Below are 23309 nucleotides of genomic sequence, written 5' to 3'. Positions count from 1 at the left end.
ATAATTAATTTTTTGTTTGTGGTAGACTGTGTTTTGGTGTAATCACCATTTTCAAGTACGTCTAGATTGCTGTGACATCCATATTGTGTCATTAGTGGACTGTTTTGTAACTGCTGTGGACTGCTTTATTAAGATTTTAAATGGTGTCAGGATGTTGAAATAAATGTTAGTTACGACGTGACCGAAGTTTGACAGTTCCACTCTTACGACGCTATATGTTTAGTTGTGTGGTGGCTCTAGTGTGTGTGTGTGTGTGTGTGTGTGTGTGTGTGTGTGTGTGTGTGTGAGGGATGGTGTGGACATTTGTGTATGAGAATTCGTGTCTTTCTGTATGTGCCACATTATGGTTCTTGGTTGGTATTGTCCCACCTACCAGAGTTTTTAATTTCCCTGCACAGCACTCTCTTGCATTTGTGCTTTGAAACTGACAGGGTGTTCATCTGTCAAAACGTCAGCAGTTGTCGAAGACGTCATCTGGCTGCATTCCCATAAGTTCTTTGCTATTTGTTGTGTCCTCTCTAAAAGAAAATGCAAAAGTGAATTTCTCAGCAGTGATGGGCTAATGTGGAAAGTATCATACTGTTTTTGTATGCAAATGTTATCACTGCGGGTGAGATATACATCCACAACTTCATGCTAGAAGTGAAAAAGCCAGTAGCTATATACTGAAAGTGCTGAAGTCTATTTTACCTATTTGAATGGTTATGGACAGGAAGAAAGATGAATTTTTTTTTACGAGCCAGTATTGATAAAAGTTATAGAGCCGGCATTTGAGGCTGACTGCAGAATGATTCTACTGCTGCCAATGTACTTTTCTGAGAACCATGAAGACTGGTAAGAGAAATCAGGATCGTATGGAGGTATACAGGCAGGTTTTTCACTTGCTCTGTTTGTGAGTGAAGCAGGAAAGGAAGTGACTGATGTACAAGATACCCTCCACCATGTGGTGGCTTATGGAATATGTGTGTAGATATTTGATACCCTCTGATATTCACTTTGTTGAGTCGAGTGAAGAAATTATGGCAGTCTAGATGAATATTTCACAAAATCTTCAGAATCATAATACTTCAGGGATGAAATCTACTCACTGAGGGGAAGTATGGTAACAACTATATTGATCTAAATGGAGACTATGTGAAAAAAGAAATTTTTTACAAAAAAAAGAGCATTTTTCACCACACCAGGACACTTTCACCTTCCTCCAGTCTGGAATTTTCACCAGTTTATGCTGTTTGTCATTCATGGAAAATGGAATTTAACTGAAAATGATTAACTGTGCATTAATTTTTGAGAAGCAGTATACTGTATTTACAGGCATGAATTAAAATGTAATCTGAAATTATTTTCAGCTTTGTTGGTGGAAGAGCACTCATTATGCATGTGAAGGAAGGCAGTGTCTCAGCAGAAAATGTAAGTATCTTGTCTGTAGTTTATTTGTAACTGAGTTTAAAAAAATGGATATGTAGCACAGCACTTGGGCTCTGGACTATTAGGAGCATTTTTGGTTAACACTATTATCTGGTTCAGTAACAAGTTTGATCTCCTACTGTGTAAAGATTTATTTATCATGAAAGTCTAAATGGAGAAAATGTTTGCTGTTCCATGTCAACAATGATTAAAACAATAATTCATACATATCCAATATTTTCATGACAGAATTTTTAACATTACTGAATTTTCTTAAAATCTATAAATGACAAAGGTACTGAAAAGAACCTCATGTTCTTATAAAAGATGGGAAAACAAATATAGTAGAGACACAGCAGATATTTTGTAGCATATAGTAAATGGAAATATGGATTTTTCTAATCTTAATGTGTTGTTGCATAGCACAATTCTTTCCTAATTCTTTTACACGCCAGGTGAAGCAAATGGTGTAGTGGCAACTGAAGAAATGACTATCTTAGTGTTTAAATTCTCCACTGTATCATCATACTGTTTCAATGTTTTAGTTTTATTTTACATTTTAATTCTAAATCCCAGAAAATAAAGATAAAAAGGATTTTTTTTACGTTACACAGGAAAGTGAATTCTTTGAAAGCACTGTATTAAAAATTGTTATACCATATTCCATTTAAATTATTATTTTGTAAGATGAAAAATTATTTCAGTACATATACAACATGACTTAGGAATAGTTAATAAATAATTCTCAATTTCCAAACCTGGTAAGCAGGTTTTCATAAAATGAGATCATTTCTAGGGCTTGATCAAGACTGGAGACATTTTGGATGAGTTAAATGGAGTGCATGTCACAAACTCGACAAGGAAAAAACTTGCTAGTATAATGAGAAAGAGCACAGCTAAACCAATCACTGTCAGAATTATCAAAGTAAGTGTGCTCTCAACATGTAACTAGTCATTACTTTTGAATCACCAGGATTTGTAGCTGTACTTCTATATTATGTCTTACTGTATGAATTGTTTTGCTTTCAATTTGTAGGCTTTCCTACATGAACCTGACATAATATATCCTCCAATTCTCACCTTGCTACTTCAGGCCCATCTTGATCCAAATGAGTTGGTACGGCTGCATAAGGAAAATGCATTAGGTCAGTCCTTGACAAAACAAGTTTCACAAGATGCTCCAAGGTAGGGAAATAAATTTTCAATCTTACAAAATCAATTTTCTTAAGTATTGCGGATATGTCTTCTCCTGTACAGCTTTTTGAAGTGTAAGCAAAAAGTGAGAAATTGGAATTGAAGTGTTACATGCGTAAAAACATGATGTAATGATAAATTCATATTTCAAAACACTGCCAATTAATTAACAGTAAGATAACATAAAATAATATTGTCATACATCTTACTCCAACAATCCAACCATAACGCAAACGTGAAGTCTTCACCATATAGCTTTTTCTTATAAAGTAGCAAGGCTTTCGAGGAGGGTAAGGAGGCTTTTGAGTTGTCACTCTTTCTGCAGTTTAAGTGAACTTACCCACAAAGACAAATAACACAACCATTCACAGCCATGTTGACACTCAAATTAAATGCCAATTACATAACAGAATGAAAAGGCAAAAATGCTTAATGTTGCTGTGTAATTTTGAAACTGTGAGGAAAAATGTTTAGTATGATTTATTTTGAGGCAGTAACAGTTTTCTAGCCTTTGGTGTGATGAATTTTCAATGCAAAAGGGATATTATTGTAAACACTGAAGCCACAGTGATGTGTGGAAACTGATATACCCTTACAGTGATTTTTGAGATGACCGTGATACAAGGGGGAAAAAATATCAATCAGTGTATGTGCAGTATTCTACACTTATCAGTTACTAGATTCAGATATATTATCATAAGACTAAAAGTGATATACAACATTTAAAAGGAGAGCTTGAGCTGTTGTATTGGAGACTTCTTTGCTTGGAGCCAAAACAAAACTAGCTATTAGGAGTGATGTCAAACCCCAGAACCGGAAATGAGAAATCTAGTTGCCACGGAAAAACCAAGAAATGAAGCTATCGCCAAAAAACTTCAATTATGAGCAAAGATAAATCTAAATAACATGGTTAAAAAAATAACCGAGAAATGCAGTTCGTAATATGCAAATGTAAAATAAAGAAAACCAATTGGAGAGAAGAGCTGCGGATACTTAAAAAATCAAAACAGGATGGAAATTAAGCAAAAATAGAAAAAGATGTGAATCTAGAGCTATTGTTCACAGTGTATTATATCTGAAACATGATTAAAGAATGTTATAACTATTACAGAAAAGTTGATGCAGAACTTGATGAGACGATGTGCAGGAGTTCCCTGAACATCATATAAAATCCTGATATGAATTTTAAAATTTTCCCACTGACTTGAATTTTCAAACACAATACACCCATAAACTGATCATGAATCATTTCTTTGTTGCTGGTATGCAAACACAATGTAAGGAAAACAGAGGTATTTTTCTCACTGTAGAACAAGCCAAATGTTATAACTTTCGTAATTCCAGTTATGTTGGTGATTGTAAAAGTCATAAAACAAATGTGATGTGCTGGATTCAGTACCTCCTGTTAATGGATATAAATTGAAGAGAATATACAGGAATTGCTTACCCAGAAAATATGGCATACTAGATCTCGCACTGAGAATAATAAAAAGAAATGAGGAAAAGAAGAAGAAGAGGGGAAAAAAAGGAACACCAACTGCTGTTTACTTGGTCAGTTTTCAGAACAGGTCTTTAATGCCTATAAACAGTTTATCCTCTGGAATGAGATTTTCACTCTGCAGCGGAGTGTGCGCTGATTTGGAACTTCCTGGCAGATTAAAACTGTGTGGCGGACCGAGACTCTAACTTGGGACCTTTGCCTTTCGCGGGCAACTGCTCTACCGACTGAGCTACCCAAGCACGACTCACGCCCCGTCCTCACAGCTTACTTCCACCAGTACCTCGTCTCCTACCTTCCAAACTTTACAGAAGCTCTCCTGCAAACCTTGCAGAACTAGGACTCCTGAAAGAAAGGATATTGCAGAGACATGGCTTAGCCACAGCCTGGGGGATGTTTCCAGAATGAGATTTTCACTCTGCAGCAGAGTGTGCACTGATATGAAACTTCCTGGCAGATTAAAATTGTGTGCCAGACCGAGACTCGAACTTGGGACCTTTGCCTTTCGTGGGCAACTGCTCTACCAACTGAGCTACCCAAGCATGACTCACACCCCGTCTTCACAGCTTTACTTCTGCCAGTACCTCGTCTCCTACCTTCCAAACTTTACAGAAGCTCTCCTGCGAACCTCTGTTTTTCAGGAGTTAAAACTCGAAGGATACACATATGTTACGTCTTCAAGATGTAATCAGGATAGACTTCTCTTTCCAAAGTAAAGGGACTGGGAGATACTGCATGAACTCTTTGCCTACCACCATCTGGGATTTTTAATGTTATATGTACTTTATTTCTACTACTAAACTATTATTATTGTTCATGTATGTACTGACTGACTATGTTCACGACTGTAAAAGTTATTATGGACAAATAAACCATTATTATTATTATTATCATCTTTGAAGGAATCAGTACTTTGATTTTGAGATGTGAGTGAAGTAATATTTAGTGGCACATACAAGAATGAGAAAGGAATTGACACTTTAAGTGCTGATATTTTGTCAGAAACTTGACATACAACTGTAGAACCATCATTTTGTGAGAAGCAAGACACATCGTATTTAATGGAAAGCGTAGAAATTGAGCACAAGAACAAGAGAATTGAAGAATAATTTCAGAAGTGGATGTCATTTTTAAGTGTTGCACCAAATACGAAGAGGAAGATGTTACAGAGCTGAAAGAAAATGTTGAGTTGTTGGGGATAATAACAGGTTATGTTGCTTATGGAGTTAAATGTAAACACCCAGAGTTGTTATGCGTAAGATATAACCGAAGTGAACATATAATTTTTCAGGAAAGAACTGGTCTCAAACAATCATGGAAAACCTTCAGTGATGTCAATTTGTGACAAAGCAAGGTGGGATATTTTTACTTCCCCTCTTGTTTTGCCATCTGCCTCCTTGAATTCGTTTTTTCATTTCTGACTAATTACCATTAACATACGTAGGTATATTCTGCATTTTCATAAAAGAGAAAGGTTGGCCCTCGTTTTGAAATAATATAGCACCAGATTTAATTTTGTATTTAGTTTTATGTATGTAATTGATTTTCTAATTTATTTTGACTATTCCTAGTTAGTATCTCTTGTTATAGGGTGAAATCAGTAATTGTTTCACAACTTAAATTCTATTATTGACTTAAAAACAAATATAAATTGTGTACTAATTATAAACATGAGGAGGGACAACTAATAGTATTCTTAAAGGATCTATTTGACTCTATTTGAAAACGTTTTAGCTAAGCCAGCCCTTAATTAATTCCAAAGTAATTAACAGTCTCGTCAAAAGTATTGTTTGCATAACAGTATCTGTTCATTTGATCATTTAAACAAATAATTTGGCCTAACACTTGTAGTAGAAGGAACTGTTAAAAAGAAAGGATTTTTCGATGTGTTTAGTTAATTTAATGACAATGTTTAGTTTCAGTGCCTATTATCATGCTGATATATAAAGGCCCAATTTTTGGTCCTGAGTGAGTCAGTCCATGGCCAAGTTTCAGACAAGAAACCTGTGTTGGTTAGGACAACACAAATGCATCAACACTTAACTGTGAAATAAGTGTAACATGATCATGTCGTGTGTTAAAACAATGTCAGTGTCTGTTCCACATGTACATTTTTATTCTTCAAGAACTGCGAACTGAGTGCTTAGGCTTTTACTGCTTGTAGGTGTTAAACAGTAAACTGTTGTAGCAATATGTGGATGTTTGCTTGCAACCTATTAATGAGGCTTATCAAAAGTTAAACAATAGTTAACTGGCCATATAACTGTGTAATAATGGGGTGGTTGTGAACAATGAAAGTAAATAACTGTGAAATGCAACTGTGCACCTGTTGGCTACACCATTTAAAGTAGTCAGTGTTGAAATTTCACCCTCCATTTTTCAGCCAGTATCACAATGCAGTATGTCGACACCGAGGACAATCAATGATGAAATAAAGCAGGCGAATGTCACAAACTGAATGGTTTATGGAATTCATTTTGAAAATGGAAAGACAATTTCAACTATTCCACAGTAATTTCATTGATAGTAACACAAAAGCTTTTGTAGGATTAAATGACATTATGGATGTGTAACATTCTTGAATGGAGAACTTAGCTGTCATGTGTTTTGTAAGGACCCACACTTTCATCACAATGAAAGCTATCAGTGAGAAAGAAAATGCCAAATAACTGAGCTGAGATTGAATAAAGACTAAATGTGAGAAAACGAAGAAAGTTGCAACATAATTTTTCACAATAAAAAATAGAAAACCTTTTAACATAGTTAAAATTTTGGATGCCCCAAAGGAAAACCTGATTTATATTACGAATATAAATATAACATGTGAAATAAGTGTAACACGATCATGTCATGTGTTAAAACAATGTCAGTGTCTGTTCCACAATGTAACATTAAAATATTATTGTTTTGAGTTTAGAATGTCATAGGGATTTATCCGTACTGTGGTCCTATGTGCTCTAAGGCTGTGAGACCCTTTTCCTCCAGTGAGAAAGTAGTGCCGTCTGAGATGATGAAAGAGTTTGATGTCCTACAGAGACCACACAGAAACATTTCACCAACCATACAAAAAATAATTGAGATAAATTTTAGAAAAAAATCTGTTATATAATTGCCCAACAAGAAATGTGAAGTACTCAGAAGTGGAAGAGGCAATGAAATGAAAATTCATGGGTTAAGAGGATGTGTGATGGTATTTTAGTGATTACAAAACTGAGTCAAATTTACAAAGAACTTGGCAGTATGATCCCATTTTCAATATGATGTCACGTCCCCTTTGTCCTAAATGCAGGCACTGATTTGGTTGGTAAGGGTCCGATAAAGCCACTGTATCCTCTCCAGGGGCAGTATGGCTCACAACTATTGTAAATGGTCCTTGATATTCCTGTCTCTGGGACAGAGTTGACATCCATGTTGGACCTGTGCCTGCTCTATCAAGAAAAGATCTGCAGATCTCGCTGGCTACAGGAATACCTCACCATCATAGAGACAGTTACAGAGGCATGTTTCATGTGTGGACGGCCATTATCCTGTTGAAAAATGGCACCATGATAGTTTCACATGAGAGCTAACACTTGAGGACACAGTTCCTACAGTCACTGCCAGCTATGAGCTGAAGTCATACCCAGTAGCTCCCTACACTATGACACCAGGAATAACACCACTGTGTCTTGCCAGAACATTGTAAGAACGGGACCTCTCCCCATGTCACTGCCATACTCACCGATGATGGTCATCCAGGGTAGTGGAGAACTGCGATCCATCACTGAACACAGTGTAACACTATTCATCAGCAGTCCATGCTTCCCAGTCCTGGCACCACTCCAGATGCAGCCATTTGTGTTGTGGTGTTAACAGCAGCCTGTGTATGGATGGTAACTCCTTAGTCCAGCTGCTGAAAGTGCCTGATGAATGATGTTGGAGGAGAGAATGCTGCAGGGAGTCCATTACTTGTTCATATATGGCAGGCGAAGATGTGAAAGGGTTACTACGTGCTTGGTGCACAGTTTGGCTATTCTCCCTTGTGGTGGTTAGATGTGGTTGACTGGGACCTTGACAGTGAGTATGCCTGGCCTCAAGATTCCCTTGCAGTCACATCTGAATACCCCACAAACCTGGATATTGCACAGTTTAAGCAGCTGGTCAAATTGAGACCTAGAATGAGGCCCCTTTCAAATGCTGATAGTGTTTTGTTACATGAGTACACAACATCTCCATGTCCTTAACAGTGATCACTCAACATCTGACACTGTTCATGCCCCTTGTATATCGTATCAGTCCTCATAACAACTCTAAACATGAATGACATTAATGCAGTTAGGTGGCCACCCTACCTTTCACAGATGATCGAAACTCTAAATCACTTACATACCTCCTGACCGTATGTACTTCTACAAAAGTACATTGACATCCAGCCATGTCCTCTGGATACTTCTCATTTTCACATGTAGTGTATGTACTAAACAAACATTAATATAGAACAAAATTTTATAAATTATTATTATTATCTCTGAAAAATATGCGCAACAACAAAGACTACAAAAAGGATTAGTACAAAACGTCCATAGTCAAAAATGATTATCTTTAAATGCCAAAATTAGACAGCAAAACCTTGGCACTAAACAGGAAATCTGATACTAAAGAAAGAAGAAAGAAAAATAATTAGGAAAATTTTGGGACCAAGATGGGCTAAGAATGGATATAGACTACAGAAAACGTCCAAAATTGAAGAATATTCTAATATAGGGACAGAAATAAGGAAAAGACGCCTCAAATTATATGGCCACATAATGAGGCTTCCCGAACACAAACTAACAAAAAAAATAGTAAAATACATAGATTCCCTTGCTAATGGAGGAGAATGGATCCAAAGTGTTAAAAAATACTTGAAATTAGCCAAAATCACCAAAGAGGAAATAGATACAAGGAACAATTTTAGAATAAAAGTTGAAAAATGGGAGCTTAAATCAGAGAGAATCCCGAAGAACCAGAACAAAATGGAATGAAGAAAGAAGAGCTAAATTCTCACAAACAATGAAAAACTGGTGAGCAAATAAAAAGAACCAGAAGAACAAGAAGAATGGACAATGAAACATCTTTACTTAGCATCTTCCACTCCGGGAGCTTTGTGGATAATAATAATAATAAATAGGAATAATAATAATAATAAATAGGAATAGATAATACAAATATTAAAGAAGAACTAAAAGAAAAATATAGACAAAGACTAACAAAAATACTGAAAACAGAATTGACAGCAAGAAACAAGACAAAAGCTATAAATACTTGTGCTATACCAATATTGACCTACTCATTTGGAGTAGTGAAATGGAGTAACACAGACCTAGATGCACTCAATACACTTACACGATCACAATGCCACAAATATAGAATACATCACATACATTCAGCAACAGAAAGATTCACATTAAGGAGAAAGGAAGGAGGAAGGGGATTTATTGACATAAAAAACCTACACTATGGACAATATAATAGAGGGAAACATTCCACGTGGGAAAAATATATCTAAAAAGAAAGATGATGAGACTTACCAAACAAGTGTATACCTGTCCTTTTTTCCCCCTAAGGTAAGTCTTTCCGCTCCCGGGATTGGAATGACTCCTTACCCTCTCCCTTAAAACCCAAATCCTTTCGTCTTTCCCTCTCCTTCCCTCTTTCCTGATGAGGCAACCGTTGGTTGCGAAAGCTTGAATTTTGTGTGTATGTTTGTGTTTGTTTGTGTGTCTCTCTACATTATGGACAGGTAGACAATTTAAGAAAATTCTTTCTAGAACGAGCAGAAACTAGCAAAATACACAAAGCAATCACTCATATAAATACATCGGCTACACCACAGCAATTTCATAACCACTTCTACAACCCTTTAGATCACATAACATCAACAGATACGAAGAAAGTAAATTGGAAAAAGAAAACACTACATGGCAAGCACCCGTATCATCTAACACAGCCACACATCAATCAAGACGTATCCAACACATGGCTAAGAAAAGGCAATATATACAGTGAGACGGAAGGATTCATGATTGCAATACAGGATCAAACAATAAACACCAGATATTACAGCAAGCATATTATTAAAGATCCCAATACCACAACAGATAAATGCAGACTTCGCAAACAACAAATAGAAACAGTATTGTACATCACAAGCGGATGTACAATACTAGCAAAAACAGAATACCCCAGAAGACATGACAATGTAGCAAAAATAATACATAAACAGCTTGCCTTACAACATAAATTTATAAAACAACATGTTCCCACATACAAGTATGCACCACAAAATGTACTGGAGATTGATGAACATAAATTATACTGGAACAGAACCATTATAACAGATAAAACAACACCACATAACAAACGTGACATCATACTCACCAATAAAAAGAAGAAATTAACACAACTAATCGAAATATCCGTACCCAATACAACAAATATACAAAAGAAAACAGGAGAAAAAATTGAAAAATACATCCAACTGGCTGAGGAAATCAAGGACATGTGGCATCAGGATAAAGTTGACATTATACCAATCATACTATCAACTACAGGAGTCATACCACACAATATCCACCAGTACATCAACACAAAACTGCTACATCCAAACTTATATATACAACTACAGAAATCTGTAATTATTGATACATGTTCAATTACCTGAAAGTTCCTAAATGCAATGCAACATATACCGTACAGTTAAAAGGAAGTCACGCTTGATCAAGGTCTGCATCACTTTCCATTTTTGACCAGACATAATGTCTGAGAAAAGAAAGAATAATAATAATAATAATAATAATAATAATAATATACTTTAATATCAAAAATCCCAATGACATTCATGATAATTGTATAGGAGTGAAACACATTGTACACACTATACCTGTAAATTTCTATGTGGTGCCAAATATGAGAGGGTCAGTGGTGGCATCACCACCATAGCACACCTGTGTGTGATATCTGCCATTTATTCTAATAATTGTGATGTGACCCTTTTCCACTTAGAGAAGTAAGTGTCAAACGGCCATGTTTGCTATATATTGAATTGCCATCATGAACTGTTGAAGTTACATACCAATTAGGTTTCATGGTATATTGTGAACACACTACAAATCACAGATGGAACTACTATATAATGTGTTCATGGTACAATTCAGTGATGCACCTGTCCTTTTTTATATTTCCAGTAGCTTTTTCATAGCCCAAAGTACACTGCTATACCACATATCATGCCTAGTTCAACAAATGCTGCATTACCAACATGTATGCTAAACTAATAGGCCTGGAACAAAGTGAATGTGTCCTGGGATATTAACAAGGATTGAATGCCAGAGTAACAAATGACTGGGGATGTCCTTTGATTGACATCCTCTGTTAGGTCACATTACTATGACCATATGACAAGTGTGGTATATGCATAGCATATCTCATCCTGTCCCCTCCATGAAGCATGGACCTTGCCATTGGTGGGGAGGCTTGCGTGCCTCAATGATACAGATACCTGTACCGTAGGTGCAACCACAACGGAGGGGTATCTGTTGAGAGGCCAGACAAACGTGTGGTTCCTGAAGAGGGACAGCAGGCTTTTCAGTTGATTGACTGATCTGGCCTTGTAACACTAACCAAAATGGCCTTGCTGTTCTGGTACTACGAACGTCTGAAAGCAAGGGGAAACTACAGCCGTAATTTTTCCCGAGGGCATGCAGCTTTACTGTATGATTAAATGATGATGGTGTCCTCTTGGGTAAAATATTCCGGAGGTAAAATAGTCCCCCATTCGGATCTCCGGGCGGGGACTACTCAAGAGGACGTTGTTATCAGGAGAAAGAAAACTGGTGTTCTACGGATCGGAGCGTGGAATGTCAGATCCCTTAATCATGCAGGTAGGTTAGAAAATTTAAAAAGGGAAATGGATAGGGTGAAGTTAGATATAGTGGGAATTAGTGAAGTTCAGTGGCAGGCGGAACAAGACTTTTGGTCAGGTGATTACAGGGTTATAAATACAAAATCAAATAGGGGTAATGCAGGAGTAGGTTTAATAATGAATAAAAAAAAATAGGAGTATGGGTAAGCTACTACAAACAGCATAGTGAATGCATTATTGTGGCCAAGATAGACACAAAGCCCATGCCTACTATGGTAGTACAAGTTTATATGCCAACTAGCTATGCAGATGATGAAGAAATTGATGAAATGTATGATGAGATAAAAGAAATTATTCAGGTAGTGAAGGGAGACGAAAATTTAATAGTCATGGGTGACTAGAATTCAAGAGTAGGAAAAGGGAGAGAAGGAAACGTAGTAGCTGAATATGGATTGTGGCTAAGAAATGAAAGAGGAAGCCGCCTGGTAGAATTTTGCACAGAGCATAACTTAATCATAGCTAACACTTGGTTTACGAATCATGAAAGAAGGTTATATACATGGAAGAACCCTGCAGATACTAAAAGGTATCAGATAGATTAAGGAACCAGGTTTTAAATTGAAAGACATTTCCAGGGGCAGATGTGGACTCTGGCAACAATCTAAGGGTTATGAACTGTAGATTAAAACTGAAGAAACTGCAAAAACGTGGGAATTTAAGGAGATGGGACGTGGATAAACTGAAAGAACCAGAGGTTGTACAGAGTTTCAGGGAGAGCATAAAGGAACAATTCACAGGAATGGGGGAAAGAAATACAGTAGAAGAAGAATGGGAAGCTTTGAGGGATAAAGGCAGCAGAGGATCAAATAGGTAAAAAGACGAGGGCTAGTAGAAACCCTTGGGTAGCAGAAGAGATACTGAATTTAATTGATGAAAGGAGAAAATATAAAAATGCAGTAAATGAAGCAGGCAAAAATGAATACAAACGTCTCAAAAATGATATCGACAGGAAGTGCAGAATGGCTAAGCAGGGATGGCTAGAGGACAAATGTAAGGATGTAGAGGCTTATCTCACTAGGGGTAAGATAGATACTGCCTACAGAAATATTAAAGAGACCTTTGCGGAAAGGAGAAGGAAACCCAGTTCTAAGCAAAGAAGGGAAAGCAGAAAGGTGGAAGGAGTATATAGAGGGTCTATACAAGGGCGATGTACTTGAGGACAATATTATGGAAATTGAAGAGGATGTAGATGAAGATGAAATGGGAGATATGATACTGTGTGAAGAGTTTGACAGAGCATTGAAAGACCTGAGTCGAAACAAGGGAGTAGACAACATTCCATTGGAACTACTGATGGCCTTGGGAGAGCCAGTCCTGACCAAACGCTACCATCTGGTGAGCAAGATGTATGAGACAGGTGAAATACCCTCAGACTTCAAGAAGAATATAATGATTCCAATCCCAAAGAAAGCAGGTGTTGACAGATGTGAAAATTACCGAACTATCAGTTTAATAAGCCACAACTGCAAAATACTAACATGAATTCTTTACAGATGAATGGAAAAACTGGTAGAAGCCGACCTCGGGGAATATCGGTTTGAATTCCGTAGAAATGTTGGAACACCTGAGGCAATACTGACCCTACGACTTATCGTAGAAGAAAGATTAAGGAAAGGCAAACCTACATTTCTAGCATTTGTAGACTTAGAGAAAGGGTCATTCCATATCAAATCACCCAATAAAAAATAAATTTTACACCTACCTCCTTAGATTTTCATGAAATTTGGCTCAAATGGTTCTAATACCATCCTGACAACACCTGAAAATTTTTTTTTTGCTGTATCTCTTACAGTTTTTTTTATAAATTTTTGAAGTTTTTATGTTTTGCGTTTTCTGAACCTTCGGAAATGGTCAGTTTAATTTGTATTCAAAACTTTAAGTTTGCTTATCTTAAAAACTCTTTTAGATCACATCATGAATTTTTGCAGCAAGTTTATTTATTATACATATTTGAAGATAAAAATGATGCTATTAAAATACATTAATATTTTCTATGAAAAAAAAAATATATATATGTATTTTTTTTTTTTTTTTTTTTTTTTTTTTTTTTTTTTTTTTTTTTTTTTCCACGGATGTTTTGTTTTATAAGAATTGCAATATCTCGAGTCTCAGACCTGATAGAATGCTCAAATTTGTTTTAATTTACTCTTAAACATATAGGCTACTTGATACAACAAAAATAATGATGGCTTTTTAACGTGTTTATTAATTATAGTAGATTACATTAGAATTATGTACAAAGATAGTTTACTTACGACACTTATGTATAACCCAACTGATTGCTTGAAACATTGAATTTTTTGAGTAATTTTGTCTTTTTAATAAACATTAATGCTGATTCAAACTGTTTTTCCACTTCATCCAAGAGCTTTCAGTTCTTTTGATACAGTCTTTTTTGAAGTAATACATTCTCCCAGTGCCGCTTGATTGAGGTGCGTCTACTACACAGACTATGTGCTCCAAAGGCACTATGCAGGAATCTTCTCTTTCAGGCCAATAAAATGATGCAGCGGGTCCTGAAGGATGTAGAAATAGAATTTCTGCATCTTCTTCATAATTGAATATTGTTTTTTACCAGTCCAAAGTACCAGTTACCATCATAATTTGCAGCCACATAGCAATTTATGGATGGTTCAACACGAACCCAATCAGAAGAAGAATGGAAAGAAAAGACTAAGGAGGGTTTTACACTATCTGTAGTCCTTCTAATTTCAAGGTTGTTTGTTGGAAGTGGTTTGAAGTTATGAAAACTTCTAGTTCCAGGAATGGTTCGGGTTGCTGAAAAACGTTTTTCTAGTTTTAACCGTAGCAAATCAGCTTCTTTTTTGTCAATAAAGTGAAAATGAATGTTTTCAGTATTTTTTTCACAAAACTTATACACATCGATTGCTGTCATTATTTGTTCTTTGTCTGAAAGCTGTAGACTGGTTTTCCTTAAAATTCTTTTAATAGTTCCTCCTAGGCCATCACAAATTGACTTCCCATGACTTGTTGCAAAAAAAAGAGTGTTGGGCCTTCAAATTAAAGTCTCTCAAGTGTTCAGTCAAATTTTTAAAACTGTTTCTGTTTTTGTACTGCTCAGCACAACCATCTGTAAAGTAGTGAACTGAGTCAATGTCAGTATGATGTAATGACAGCCACTTTGTAATTTCTTTTTGTACAAAGTTAACAAAACCAGTGTCATGTTCTTGGTCATCACTAATAAAACAGTGGTTGGAAACAAAAACATTGTTTTCCTCATTTCTTAGAAAAACTCCAACTGGGTGTAGAGTACAACCACCTCTATTCCATTGGTAACTTTGGATCTCATTTTGTATAACAAAGGAATAATTTTCACTGAAATCCATCACAATAATTGCTGTTTTGGGTGGCGGGTCTTCTTTCAATCTTTTAAAGGCTGCTGATTGGGATTTTGCTATAAACGAGTGTGGGGTGAGCTTTTCCAATGACCTAACCAATAAAGAAATGTAGTCTTCAACACTGATAGACTGTTTGATCATTTCTGCCCTGTCTGTGTTAACCCACTGACTGATTACAATTTCTTCTTCTAAATCATAATCTTCACTTAGTTTTTCAGTTAAGCACTCTGTTAGCGCAGTATTTGCAGGACAGCTGTTGCAATGATGTAGCATGCAGTTTTGGTTTTCTGTGTTGCACACAAGCATCTTAATTAGGTCTTTATAAGATTCTTCAATTTTCACAGCATCCAGTAATAGTTTAACATTCCGGTGGATACTGCATACACATACAGTGTGTGTGCCTGCAGCACCAGCAAGGATACACCATTTAGGTCTCAAGAAACAAAATTTTGAAAATCCTACTTCTACCTCAGGATTCTCCCATTTGAAATAATAATAGAGTTCTCTCAAGTTACACAAAATGAGTCTTTTTTGCATGTACACATTTTTTTGAACACTTACTTTGTCTTTTGTTCCAGGTAGCACTCTGGAACTTTCATCCTTTTCATAAAAATCTGTTAAAAGTCTTACTGTATTTTCAGAAAGAGTTTTACCTTTTTTTGGACCAGGAGTTTCCAAAATACCCTTTTCAGATTTTAGCTTTCTAGCTTGTCGCACCATGTACTCACTTACATTAAATTCTTTCGTCACTTTATTTCGAGTCCAAGAATCTGGAGCCAAGGTCAGAATCTGGATTTTTCTAGATCTCCCAACAGATGAAATCTTCTCTTTCATAAGAGAAATCATTACATCAAAATCCTTTGCTTTCTCAACCACACTTTTATCTTCTTCGTCATCATCAGAACTTGGTGCATCATATTTTAATGCTTTTGAAACCGCCTTTTTTGCAGTCTTTTCAATACTGCTAACCTTCCTTTTAAAATAAGACCCTTTACTTTGTTCTGACAAGCCATGAAGCTTTATCGGTGTTAAACCTAAATAATCAAGAGCAATGTTCGTTTGTACGAGGGATTCATTTCTGGATTCCAATGATTCTAATTCAACCATGACTTCATCATCTGTTTCACTTTCATTGACTTCAACTCTTAATTTTTCCTCGCAAAAGTTACAGCATGTTGAGCAAAGCTTTTGTCCAGGTTTTATGCTAATATTTTTTGTCAGTAATTGTTTAGAAAGATCCAAGCCTACACTTCTCAACGATTTTTTGATGGGCTTTTTGTGTTTTTTTAGTGGGTCTACACATGTTGTTTGATACTTTTCAAAAACATTTAAAAAGTAGTAGCTGTGGTGTGAACATATATTCTTAAATTCACACAGATTAATTCCAGATCGTAAGTGGATCAAATCTTTTTCTTCCTCACTCAATTCTGATACCGGTTGTAACTTTTTTGAAGGTGTGTAGGTTGTTTGGAAACAGTCAGATTTTTTAAATAACCCTACACTACAGGTTTGAATATCTGACATACTGATTTCACTTTTGGTCTGATTATTGTTCTGGTTACTTTTATAGGATATTGGAAAAGAATCTCTGTAAACTAAGCAACCGTACTTACTGAGAGTTAGAATAAACTTAATAAAATACTATCCAAGCACTATTTAACACTGTAATAATTTTTTACTTCAAAACACAGGAGTAACAATACAAAATCCAAGTGTACATTGTTACTCCAAGAAGACAAAAACTTATTTTCGGTGTCTAAGTCACTTGGCATTTTTTATTTTTTAAATATAATTAATATTATTTTAAAAATTAGATAACTATTAAACACGTTAAAAAGCCAACATAATTTTTCTTTTATCTAATAGCCTATACAATTAAGAGTATTTTAAAACAAATTTGAGCTTTCTATCAGGTCTGAGACTCTAGATATTGCAGTTTTTGTAAAACTAAACATCCGTTAGCTAAAAAAATAAAATAAAAAACTTATAAATTTTTTTTCATTTGGAAGAATTTAATATATCTTTATGGTAATTTTTTTTAACATTTAGATATAATATACAAACTTATTCCAAAATTTCATACTGATATCTTGAGTATTCTTTAATATACAAATTTTTTTAGTTGTGAGGACACGTTTAAGTTACAATTTCCGACTGCTGAAACAAAGCCAAATCTAAAAACTTTAAAAATTTATAAAAAAAACTATAAGAGATAGAGCAAAAAAATTTTACAAGTGCTTTCAGGATGATAAAAGAAGTAATTGTACAAAGTTTCATCAAAATCTGACATGGTTGGTGTCAAGGCCTGGGTGACTTGACATGGAATGACCCGAAAGCTTTTGACAATGTTGATTGGAATACTCTCTTTCAAGTTCTGAAGGTGGCAGTGGTAAAATACAGGGAGCGAAAGGCTATTTACAATTTGTACAGAAAGCAGATGGCAGCTATAAGAGTCGAGGGGTATGAAAGGGAAGCAGTGGTTGGGAAGGGAGTGAGACAGGGTTGTAGCCTATCCCCGATGTTATTCAATCTGTATATTGAGCAAGCAATAAAGGAAACAAAAGAAAAGTTCGGAGTAGGTATTAAAATCCATGGAGAAAAAATAAAAACTTTGAGGTTCACTGATGACTTCGACACGCTTAAGACCAAATAACGTGTCTTACGTTGCCTCGATCATATATGTTTTATGTATCAGACACTTCAGAAAGACGTGCGCTACAATATTAAGATATTTTTTAAAAGTCGATTTTTTTAAATTTTTGGGGTCCTACCTCAAACGCTCGAGGGATGGGGAGCGCCACTATCTAATATTGGCCCGGTTCGGAAGTATCATAGATCCGGACCTGGTGCACAGAGCAGTCTGAGTTCTAGTGGGGAGGTGGTAGTCTCTACGTGACCCGTGTTTACGTTAAGTGATTTTGCTGTTTCCTCTTCGTTTATTGCTCTCACGTCAAACGAAAACAGCCGGCCGAAGTGGCCGTGCGGTTAAAGGCGCTGCAGTCTGGAACCGCAAGACCGCTACGGTCGCAGGTTCGAATCCTGCCACGGGCATGGATGTTTGTGATGTCCTTAGGTTAGTTAGGTTTAACTAGTTCTAAGTTCTAGGGGACTAATGACCTCAGCAGTTGAGTCCCATAGTGCTCAGAGCCATTTTTTCAAACGAAAACAAAACGGATTTCTGTGGTCGGGAGCTATCAAGTGAATTAAAATACATACTCATAATTACGGAAGGCTGAAATAAGTTATTAGTTTCAGATTTTGTTTTGTTTCTACCTTTATGACAGTCAAGCGTTAATCGCCTTGCAGAAAAATGAAGTTATCTTTGTTGGTTTGTTAAAGAAATTTGACTTTAATTAATTTTTTCTGCTGAGGCAGTCAATTTATGTGAAACGAAGTGTTTAATTCCACACTATTGCCTAGTTTCAACTGTTCGCTACATTTCAAGTGCACGTTTTCATCATCTAGCAAGTATGGCATTATGCCATAATAAAGAACCAATTATGAGGTAATACAGTACTGATACATCTGAATCTGGACATACGAATGTGCACTTTAAGCCGAATTATGCATTTTAGTAGGGTTCACAAAATTCCCAAGTTCTTGGAGTATCCTCTAACGCAGGGCTTCCCAACCTTTTCAGCTGGCGAACCCGTTCTTCAGTCGAAAATCCATGGCGGGCCCCTAGTCAGTCAAGAGCACAGTAACTTTAAATTTCAGAGCGAAACCCATGGGAACTGAAAACTTCTTAATGCAAGTGCCATGTTCCCAATGACCCCCCCACCCCCCACCCCGAAATATCAATAGTCTTTGGTTTAGAGATGAATGAAAACAACGTGAAATTAACGATCCAATTTGAATTCCCACTTTATCCAGATACTTACTAGTGGATTTACTCCCTTTGTTCAACACATTATAGCCTGATTAAAATTACTTGGTAATTGAAATTTCACACGATGGAGCTGTCTTCCTCCAAGTGCAATCAACGTCACATCCAAACTGTTTGCTGTTGACAAGCTGCCGGTTATCGTCTGTTCACTTCCACTATTTGGCTACTGTTGTGTAAGGAGCATGCATATTTCGTAACAGTGGTGTGTGTGTGTGTGTGTGTGTGTGTGTGTGTGTGTGTGTGTGTGTGTGTGTGTGTGGTTTTTCATGAAATTCGAAGAAAAATGTTCAAATGTATGTAAAGTCTTCCTTTGGTCGTCCTTCCTCCTCATTCATTTCAACTGGAAACTTCCCTTGTGAAGGCGATAGAGAAACTGCACCCTGCTTCAATGATCCTGACTTCATCCACCGATCCAAGTTAGAAGTAATAAACTGATCAAAAATCGACTTATGAAATATGTAGTGCACTGAAAAAGCAAGTTTAACATTTAATGATGCCTGGGGCCGCATACATGCCAGCGAGCACTGTGACTGGTCGACAAAGCTCGCTCCGCGCATGCGTAAAAGGTTTCAGCGCATCTAGCGTCGTGAGCCGGTGCACAAACGACCCCCGTATTGTTGCGAAACAGTCGATCAGAGAAGCTGCATTCTCTGGCACTAAACTGTATATGCGTTCTTACTTAGGAACCGCAAAGGCTGCTTGGGGATACGACCTGAAGTAAAAGTACACACGTTTTTCACACGAAAAAAAAGTAGTTATGAATTTGATTTCCAGCTGGCCAGTGTGGCCGTGCGGTTCTAAGCGCTTCAGTTTGGAACCGCGTGACCGCTACGGTCGCAGGTTCGAATCCTGCCTCGGGCATGGATGTGTGTCATGTCCTTAGGTTAGTTAGGTTTAAGTAGTTCTAAGTTCTAGGGGACTGATGACCTTAGAAGTTAAGTCCCATAGTGCTCAGAGCCATTTGAACCATTTTTTTTTATTTCCACATTTTTATTCAATAATTTTACTCATCATTTTACACGATTTGGTGAAAGGTGGCCGCGGACCCCCTAGAAAGAGCCGGCGGACCCCTAAGTGGTCCGCGGACCACAGGTTGGGAAGGCCTGCTCTAACATACTGTTTCTTTTATGACATAATGTAAGATCTTTTAATGTTTTACACGTACGAACGCAGGGGCTTCCTGTGTCATCGTAGCTGCGCAAGCACGGCGACGCTTGTCATCTGGCGTAACTGCTGAAACGAATATAACGTCGCGGGAAAATATTCCGAATGGTTGTTTGAAAAGTGTTACTTTCAAGTAAAGTAAATTTCCTTTTACACAAGATGAACTCTGTGCGCCAATGTCCTATGAATTTCTTAAAACAGAGCGTTTGACTCTCATTCAAAATTCAAATCTTTGAGAACGACCATTTAGAATATTTTCGAGTCCAGAAGGTCAGACATTTATGTCGTTGTTAAAAAACTTAGTGGCACATTTCTGTGATGTATCTTGAAGTGAAACACGCGCAAAAAGGATCAACATTACGTGCGAAAGCCTAGCTTCTCTTGCAGCTTAATAATCTTAGAGGCCAATATTACAGAGTACGTGAAAGCTTTTCTTTTCTTTTAGCAACACTATATATATTAATTTAAACCATTACCTTTCCCGATTTGTTTGTTTGCGCTGCTTAACAGTGATGTTGCTATTGGCTGAGTGCATCACATGTCCTATGCTCTGGACCGGCTTACAAAAGCGCATTGCAATCTCGATTTCAATTCTACGGAAAGTAACATGTGGTGTTTGGTGGAATTCGAATTTATACTTTCATAATACGAAATATGCAGTGTACATGTTGCTGCACATCAGACATCTTTCCAAAACCTGTTTTTCCCCCTGAGTTTAGTTTTCTAAAGTGCGGGGAAATTCTACGCCGGTGTAAGACCACAACCACTGAAAGGATTGATAAGTTTTACAGTTCCGAGGAAAAGTATACTGTTACTTAACAAGGAAAAAGTGTATTTTCATCCGGGAGAAAGTGTATTTTTAACCGGGAAATCCGGGAAAAATCCGGGAATTTTTTTTCGTCGTCCTGAAATAGTAAAACTACAAGAGTCTTAAATAAAAGCCCAGGATATTTTCTTCAGATATTCTGTGCTGCTGTTAGCCTTAATTCATCTGCTGCTACGTCATTATTTGGGTAATATGTAATTATCATGTTGATCTTCCATGCTTGGGTTACTTTTGTAAATGTTGCTTTTATCTATAACAATTTCTAATGCATTTATTCTTATGATTTGTTGCTTTGACAGCCCTGGGATCCCAGTAATGTATGTGGGTGCTATTGAAACAGGGAGCAAAGGCGATGTAAAGCAGATAATGCCAGCAATTGCTCGCATCTTGAAAGAAAGAGACTGTATAAAGAAACTTGTGGTTATTGAAATACTAGAAATTGGCATTAGAGTTCTTGATGAAGCTTCTGGAATTGTAAGTAATGATTTTATTGTTGTAGCATATTGTGTTATTGATAAATTAATTCTTGTAGAAAATTATTAGAGAGAGATAAAGACAGATAAATTCTTTTACTTTGCGCTGTTATGAGTAGGAGAAGAGTGGGAACAGTGAGACATTAGTTTTATCTCTAGAATTTTGGTGTCAGTTGTTATTACCTACTGTGAATGTGGTAACCATTATTATTTAGTCTATGGATTTCCATGTTTCATACTTGACATTCTTGTTGTGATTTCATTGTTGGTATATTTGTGCTCAGAGGTAAGAAAAGTATCTTTTTACCAAATTTACGTAGCTGGTTTCTGAGTAGACCATTGGTATTTTCAAATCATTTCATTAGTCACTCAAAACTATGGTTTTTCCAAGAGATATAAATCCCCTTCACTGAAATGTTGCTTTAAGCTGAATGTGTTTGGAGCCATTTTGAAAAAAGTTTGCAATTGAGAACAGTGAGACATGAATAATGAGGGTACAGTGAGAAATGTCCGACTGTTCCCTGTGCTTGTTCATAGTGTCTGACAATGCGTGCTTACTGTATAAAACAGTGATTTCAGTAGATTTTAGTGTGCAAACTTTTCTTTTAGGTTATGAAATGCCCACGAGAAAGGAGACTGATAAGGAAATAGGAAGGTTTTCAGAATCTTCAATGACGGAAGCTGTCACACTGGTGATCGAAAGTAAAATGAGCATCAGAAGTGCATCTAAGCTGAAAGGCTTATCCTTTCAAACAGTTAGTCAATACGTTAAGAAATATCGTTAGGATAACACTTCAAACAAGTGTCCCAACTATTCAGTGAACCACATTTTTCCACAAGAATTGGAGTTTAGTTTGTGTGAATATCTAGTTGTGTGTTCTAAAATGTTTTACCGACTTACTATGAATGACTGCCATACCTCAAATTATGAATTAGGTATTAAAAATAAAATTGTTTTCCCAAAACCTGGACTGAAAGTTAGAAAGCATCTATCAACTGGATGAAAGGTTTTCGACAGAGATTCCCTCAACTGTCTCTTCGAACCCCAGAAGGATGCAGCTTATCTAGAGCTACAGGCTTTAATAAACTTAATGTGTCAAATTTCTTTGATAAACTAGAAGAAGCAATCAAATGTCATCCAAATTTTGCTGATGGATCATGTATTTTCGATCTTGATGAAGCTGGAACAACAATGGTGTAGAAGTAACAGAAGATTTTGGCCTTAAAGGCTATGAAATAACTTAACAAGGCAACCAGTGCAGAATGTGGAATACTGGTCACGACATGTTGTATTATAAATGCTCTCAGTAACAGCCTACACCCTGTCATTATATTTCTACATGTGAATTTTAAAGATCATATGATGTTAGAAGCACCTGCTGGCACAGTAGGTCTTGCCGTTAAAGGAGGCTGGATGAACTCGGAATGTTTTGTGAAGGTCATTCATCACTTCATCAAGTTCTCTGCCAGCTCAAAAGCAAATCCATCTTTGTTACTGATGGATAATCATGAGAGCCACCTCTCAATAGAGGCAATAGATCTGTGCAAAGTGAATGGGAT

The 23309-nt window shown here is 36.5% G+C and overlaps 1 protein-coding gene across 5 annotated transcripts in view; it reads left to right on the top strand.

The window, feature by feature from the left end:
* Positions 1–23309, top strand: part of LOC126162628 (uncharacterized) — a 105053-nt gene that overhangs the window by 41105 nt on the left and 40639 nt on the right. For all 5 annotated transcript variants that reach the window (XM_049919254.1, XM_049919253.1, XM_049919252.1 and 2 more), the window contains exons 5-8: positions 1350–1410; positions 2204–2332; positions 2444–2592; positions 21576–21750. In XM_049919254.1, coding sequence (XP_049775211.1) covers positions 1350–1410; positions 2204–2332; positions 2444–2592; positions 21576–21750 — 514 coding nt within the window. The remainder of the gene's footprint in view (positions 1–1349; positions 1411–2203; positions 2333–2443; positions 2593–21575; positions 21751–23309) is intronic.

This window comes from Schistocerca cancellata, chromosome 2 (assembly GCF_023864275.1).
Source record: "Schistocerca cancellata isolate TAMUIC-IGC-003103 chromosome 2, iqSchCanc2.1, whole genome shotgun sequence".
In the NCBI taxonomy this organism is placed as follows: Eukaryota; Metazoa; Arthropoda; class Insecta; order Orthoptera; family Acrididae; genus Schistocerca; species Schistocerca cancellata.
The sequence above is the reverse complement of the archived record's forward strand: the minus strand, read 5'-3'. Positions and strand labels throughout refer to the sequence as shown.